The sequence below is a fragment of the Ursus arctos genome, unplaced genomic scaffold (assembly GCF_023065955.2).
Source record: "Ursus arctos isolate Adak ecotype North America unplaced genomic scaffold, UrsArc2.0 scaffold_27, whole genome shotgun sequence".
In the NCBI taxonomy this organism is placed as follows: Eukaryota; Metazoa; Chordata; class Mammalia; order Carnivora; family Ursidae; genus Ursus; species Ursus arctos.
Window position 1 is genome coordinate 15,442,540 of NW_026622952.1, and position 6,411 is coordinate 15,448,950.

Below are 6,411 nucleotides of genomic sequence, written 5' to 3' on the forward strand. Positions count from 1 at the left end.
ATCATGATGGGGACTTGATATAGAAAGTGGACATTTTCTGACAATAAAGCGATATTTCTTATACACCTGAGCTTGGCTGGGAACAGAGACTTATTTTAAGCCTGGCAGGTGGAGGGTGTGCCTTCCCCGCTCCTACACAAAGGGGTTGCAAGCCTCAGGTTTCTGGTCCTCTGCTGCCCCTGTGTGGACGTAGCGGGAAATAACACTTCAAGATTTCGCTTGTGGCCCGAGTAAAATTGGACTTGAGAGAAAGTACCGCCCCCTGAGGACCCCTGGAGGTTTATGACCATGATGAGGGAGTCAGGAACTGTTGCTAGCCCCTGAAAGCTGGGCGTTTCCAGGAGAGAGGTGGGGAGCCCCTACAAGCTGTCAATGACTTCAACAGGAGCTTGTCTTGTCCACCGTCTTTATTTTTCCTCCAGACACCTGCCGCCAGAAAGCAAGCGATCGTCCAAAGACTCCCAGGCATGCACCCCTGCAGCTCTTGGCCGCGACCAGCGCCCGCGGGCACCGCGCCAATTCTCCCACGCCTCCTCTTCCTGCGCTTGGAGTAACAAGTCTATGAGTGTCTCCCTCTGGTTTCACAGCTTTCCACACTCTCTCTTTACCGTCTGTCTCTACACCGCCATCTACACAACATATCTACACTGTCACGTTCGTGCTTGCAGCATCCCTGACTCCTTGCACGGGCACAGGACAGAGATGGCACTTCTGTTTTGATAAGTGAGCGAAGGGAACACTTGGGCACAATGGGGGGGGAAGGGGCTCTGGGTCACTGGGGTGTCTGAATCCCAGGACTGCCGTCTACCTACAGCTTAGCTGCTTCCTTCCCTGGTCACTTCCCTCCTGGGTGCCCAGCACAACACCCAACCTCACTCCCCACCCCCTCCCGACCAATAGCGACAGTGGTGGGAGCCCCAGCCCTCTTGCTCTCCTGCCCACAGGAGAGGATGGGATATCTGGGCCTCCTCTCTCCAGCTGGGAGCCAGGGCCAAATGCACCTGGCCGGACCTCCTCTCCCCTCCCCTCATGCCTCCAGACCCTGCCGCAGCCTGCGGTCCAGGGCCAGGAGCTGCCGCAAGAAGCCCCGGTTGGGGATGATGCCTCGGTGGTCCTTGACTTTCTTGATGGCCTCCACGAGGGTGAGGCGGTGATACAGCATGAGGTAGGCCAGTACCAGTGTGGCGGATCGGCTCACTCCCACGGCGCAGTGGACCAGGATCTTCCCTGCGAGGACAGACACGCGAGGCGGCTGTGGGACTGTCGGTGGTGGGCTGGAGGCGGCTACGGGGCCAGGTGAGGAGGAAGACGGGGAAGCAGGTGCGCATGGAGACTGGATGGGGTGCAGATTGGGGGCAGGAAGAAGGCCGACCCCTGGGAGGCCTGGACGGGGTAAGATGGACACCGTGCAGCAGCTTACTGTCCGGGAGCCTGGAAAGGGCTACCGGGGAGACCGATGCGCTCGTCTAGCACCCGGTAGGGATCCAGTGAGCGCTCTGAGTGCATTAGCATTGGCGCTCTGTTAACAATTTGGATTATTTCCTTCTCTTCTCCTGCACTGCCTTTTACAAAGAGTGGAGAGAGTTTTTCTTGCCTTCGTATCAGATCCTGAGCGTTCTGTCCTGTCATTCAAATCTCTCCAGCCTTGCACCCTCCGGCTTTTCCCTAACTCCACGTCCGTGGTTCCTTCCCTCCCCCTGGCTTTCCCCTCCTACCTCCTGGCTGGCTCAGCGCCCGGTGGATGAAGTCGGCAGCCGTCTGGAAGTGGATGCTCATGTCAAAGGCTGGCGAGTCATGGGCCTCGACACCCAGGTAGCGGATGCCCAGCCCCTCATAGGCCTCGGGCGTGCCTCGCCACCTGCTGTGTGACGCATTGAGGACGTGGGTGATGCCCAGGCGGCGGAGCTCCCGGCGGTTGTTAGCTATGTCCCTGCATTGAGTAGAGGATAAAGGGAGGGTGGGGAAGCTAGGCCCTGGGGAAGCCCTGGCCTCCACCCTGGCCACTGCCTAGCTGACGTCACTGGCTCCATGCCTCTGCTGTACTTACTGAGGACCCAGAGGGGGGAACCAAGATGGGCAACGACCTGGAGTCTCGTCCTAGAGCAAGGGTTGAGGGTACTGGGGAGGTTCTGCCTGGAGAAGAGAAGACTAATGGGGCGGGCGAACGATGGCCATCATAAAATACTGAAAGAGTCCTCCAGGCAGCGGGATTTTACTTGATCTGTGGGAAGGATCGACTGGCTCTGTACGTTGTGTGCGGAAGTATGTACTAACTGTGGAATCCAGCTGGAGAAAGACGGAAACGCCTTGGGAGAGAATGACTCTCCTGTCACTGGGGTATTCAAGCAGAGAGAGGAGCTCAATGTGTAGGCATGGATGTGCCAGGGGGGATTTGGACCTCAGCTGGGTCCCTGCTAACCTCGAGGTGATAGGATTCTGACCCTTGCTCCCACACCTAAGTCCCCTGTTACTTTCTACTCTCTCTGACACTCAGAATCTTCTCATGTTCTACCAGTTATTCCATGCTCACACGGACCCTGTTTTATGAAGTCCCCTTCGGATGTTCCTCTGGCCCATCCCCCTCAGCTTAGTGGCCGACGCCTCTCAGGCAAGACGGCCACGCCTCCGGGCCATCGCCCTGTCCAGTGCGAAGTCCTCAAGTACAATGAGCACTGAACTTGAACCTCCAAGTCCTGGCTCTGCTACTTACGACCTGTGTGACCTTGGGCCAGTCACAACGTCTCTGAGCTTCAGTTTTGCCATCTGTAACCTGGGGGCAGTGGTACCTACCTCACAAGGCTGTTGTGAAGATTAAGGGAGAAAATGCACATGAAAGACCCTTGTAGGGGCGCCTGGGTGGCACAGCGGTTGAGCGTCTGCCTTCGGCTCAGGGCGCGATCCCGGCATTATGGGATCGAGCCCCACATCAGGCTCCTCCGCTATGAGCCTGCTTCTTCCTCTCCCACTCCCCCTGCTTGTGTTCCCTCTCTCGCTGGCTATCTCTCTCTCTGTCAAATAAATAAATAAAATCTTTAAAAAAAAAAAGAAAGACCCTTGTAGACTATGAAGCCCGCGAGAGACAGAAGGGAGGGCACTCCTCCCTGGTGCTCTTCTCTCCAGGGCGCCGTCCTGAAGGACCTCTGCATGCTGCGGCGGCTTTGCCTGCTCAACCCTTCGGCTTCCTACCCACTTCCTGGCTCCCGGTGGCTGCCTTTTGCCAGCATCTCAGCACAACAGATAAAGTCAGGGGAGTCACCTGTCCACCCCATGGCATCGGCACTCAATAATTAATTTTGCTAAGTGAGTGACGTTATTACCGGAACAGAGACTCTCTCTCCAGAGTTGGGTATGTCAATAATCCTGTCCCAACTGGCCCAAACCCTCCAGCCTCCACTCTGCCCATGCACCCCTGCCCCTCCCTCCTCAACCTGGAACCAACAACACGACTCAGCGCCTCCCTACCACCCTTCTCCTTTCTTCTTGCATGCGTACACACACACACACACACACACACACACACACACACACACACACGTGCAGCCATGACCCCGGGCTGCCGGGTACATACTGGTCTCCGAGGTAGAGGCCCGGCCAGACCTCATCGGCATGGTTACAGGCGGTCTTGCCTGTGTAGAGGAGCCTCTCCAACTCAAAGACGTTGAGGAAGGGATGCGGAACAGCTGGCATCTCCTCCAGGGCCCCTCTAGGGCGAACAGGAGACCGTGAGCCGCTCCGGGAGAAGCGGGCCATAAAAGTCATGGAGGCCCAGAGCCAGTTGCCGGGGCACATCTTAGAGGTGGCTGCTGGGGTGGGTGCACTGATGATGGGTCTGTCTCCAGGTAGCTGTTGCTGGAGGAGGGATGGAAAGGAGACACTCCTAAGCAGGTCCAGAGCAGCTGCTTCCCTTCTTGCTAACGGGGCTGGGCCCTGGGGAGAAGCTTCTCAAGGGAGGGAAGGGAAGTCCGGCCCCAGTGGGGGGGTGGGGGCTCCACAATTACTCTCTCCAAGCTGCCGCAGCTCCTTTCTGCTCTTTGGCTCAGCCAGGCAAGGAGGTGGGAGTCACATGTCCTTGTTTACGGGGACAGGGAGCTGCCCAGCTGCTGGCTTTCTGCTCCACCACTCCACCCCCACTCCCAACACACAGACAGAAACACACACACACAGTTGATATTTGGGTGGCAGTGCCCATTGCGGGAGCTCCTGCCAGCCGGAATCTGGGTCTCATCTGCCTGGGGCTCCAGGCAGAGAGCCCAGGGAGCTGGGATGGAAATAGGGGTGGCTTTGGACCCATCCAGAGAGAATTAGCAGGAAGACAGCAGCAGCTGGGGCCATGACAAATGCCAAGCCCGGCTCCCTCAGGGCCAGAGAGATGGGCTGCTTTAACCCATTCCTGCCCTGCCTCTGCCTCAGGGTTAAGCCTGCTATGGGAAGTGTATGTTGGGGGCTGGGGTGAGTGGGGAAGAGCACTAAAGAGGAAGTGTAAGTTTTTGAAAAATACTTGCCGAAGGCATGCGCTAATGGAGGAAGGGGCCAAGCTATGTGCCCAACAGCCAAGGGACTCTCCTTTGATCAGCATACAGAAATTATTGATCAAACATCATCTCCCCTGAGAGGCTTTCTGAGTCAAGCAGGGCTGGAGTAATGCGTCTGGGTGTGTAGGGGAGAGGCGGAGGCTGGGGGCTGAGGAAGGGCAGGGATGAGGGCTCCTGCCAGGCCCAGGGGCTCAGAGACTGAAATGACCATCTGTGTTGCTGTTGGAGTCAAGTGACCCTATGCGGGCCATGGAGTTGGCAGTGAGGGGCTTGGCTGCTGTGCCCTGGACTCTCTGTGGACAGCTGGCCTTTCTGAAAGTGGGAGCTCGCGCAGAAATGCAGAGCTGAGAAGAGCCAGCCTTTCAGACTTGTCCTGGGTCCTTCAGGCAGAGAGGCCACTGTGACAAGAGCCCCCTCTCTCCTCCTCCTCCCTCTCTCCCATCAGCAGGGTGGGTTGGTCCCAAGGATTCCCCTTCCACTCCCTTCCTGGTCCTCAACCAAAAGTCTAGTAGCGAGAGGCCATCTTTGACCTGCACACACTCTGCGAACCCATCCCTCCCTGTGAGCCAGGGACCAGGCTCTCCTACCCCCAGGTCAGGGGAGACCATGCACTAACAGGTCTTAGGAAGCAGGGGCATTAGGACCAGGGCTGCTGAGGGGAGCCTGGATCTTAGGGTGTTCAGGGAGAGAGATTTTTGCAAAGGCTGGGGCAGAAAGAGCACAGAAATATAGCCCTATAGCCACCATCGCCATCATCACCATCATCATTCCTCCATCACCACCACCATCATCATCATCATCGTCGTCGTCGTCGTCATCATCATCCTCCTGCCTTGTTTCCTCGGGCCTAAAGACCCCATCACTTTATTCCCAAACAACGGTTTCGCGAAATAGGTTCTGCTGCCCGGTGACTGATGCTAAATGGTAAAGGGGAAGCGGGAAGGAGCCCAGGGGTAGGAAGAGCTCGGTGAGACTCTAGGTCTCCCCGGGGCTGGAGGAGCCCCATTCTGTCCCGGGGTACACCCCTCGGCCTTCTCCAATCCCATCAGCCGCGTTCAGGCGCCCTTGTCCGCGGCCCCCTTCCCCCGCCCCGGCCGCCGCGGCGGTTGTAACAGGTTCATGGCTGTCGCCCCAGCCCCGGCCAGCCCAGACAGCCAGGCGCGGAGGGGGCAGGGACGGAGCCCTGGGGCGCTCAGCTAGCTCGGCTCCCGCGCCCCCTCCTCGCGCCCTCCCTCCCCCACCCCCCCAGCCCCCAGCCGTGCGCCTCCCGGCGCCGCGGGGGAGGCCACCACCCCCCGCAGCCCCTCTACCTCGGTGCGAGCGCGGCGCGGGGTCTCAGTCCCGGAGGCCGATGGCAGGCGCAGCCAGCGCCACGGCCATGACTCTCCTGCCGCCGCCGCCGCCGCCGCCGCCGCCCCCGCCCGCTGCCGCTGCCGCTGCGAGACCGGCTGACGGATTAGCCTCTATTTTTAAGCCATGACACGCACGTCGAAGCCGGGTTCATATCGGTGTGTGTGTGTGTGTGTCGGTGACACACAGAGACGCAGCCTCACGCCCGGCGGTCCGAGCGGACACGCAGCGTGGACTCGCCCGCGGGTGTTTACAGACCAGACAGACCACGCAGCCGAGCAGCCCCGCCTCGCGTGCAGGCTCGGGCGGACGGGTGTTTTCGGAGCTGCGCCAATTACAAGGCATTTTGCTTGAGGATGACATTATACAAGCCGTCCCAGACGGTGCCTTCAACACACTCGCTCCTCCCCAGACAGCATTCATTAATTACACAGACACGATGGCGCGCCTCACTTGTCCATTTCTTACTCTCAAGAACACCGTGTCATTAATAACACTGGTCGGTAGCCCTTATTAGTATTTACTATAT

The 6,411-nt window shown here is 58.6% G+C and overlaps 1 protein-coding gene across 3 annotated transcripts; it reads right to left on the reverse strand.

Annotated features, from left to right (window-relative positions):
• Positions 1-392: 392 nt before the first annotated feature.
• DUSP26 (dual specificity phosphatase 26) lies at positions 393-6,142 on the reverse strand. 3 transcript variants are annotated; one of them, XM_057303442.1, is made up of 5 exons: positions 5,843-6,136; positions 5,292-5,449; positions 3,569-3,849; positions 1,716-1,930; positions 393-1,227 (listed from the first exon to the last, which is right to left on the reverse strand). In XM_057303442.1, the coding sequence occupies exons 2-5, from the start codon at positions 5,298-5,300 to the stop codon at positions 1,028-1,030; spliced, it is 705 nt and encodes a 234-aa protein (XP_057159425.1). In that variant the 5' UTR covers positions 5,301-5,449; positions 5,843-6,136; the 3' UTR covers positions 393-1,027. The 3 variants fall into 3 exon arrangements, with proteins under 3 accessions (XP_057159425.1, XP_048082320.1, XP_044243452.2); XM_048226363.2 differs by lacking the exon at positions 5,292-5,449 and having other exon boundaries at positions 393-1,383; positions 5,843-6,142; XM_044387517.3 differs by lacking the exon at positions 5,292-5,449 and having other exon boundaries at positions 5,843-6,135.
• Positions 6,143-6,411: the final 269 nt, after the last annotated feature.

Bases quoted from the DNA above. Each gene is read 5' to 3' on its own strand.
- DUSP26 (XM_048226363.2), bottom strand. From the start codon at position 3,789: ATGTGCCCCGGCAACTGGCTCTGGGCCTCCATGACTTTTATGGCCCGC. The intron at 1,931-3,568 runs GTATGTACCCGG...TACTCAATGCAG, and splicing joins GGCCTCTACCTCGGAGACCA to GGACATAGCTAACAACCGCC. The intron at 1,384-1,715 runs GTAGGAGGGGAA...TACCCCGTCCAG, and splicing joins GGCGCTGAGCCAGCCAGGAG to GCCTCCCAGGGGTCGGCCTT.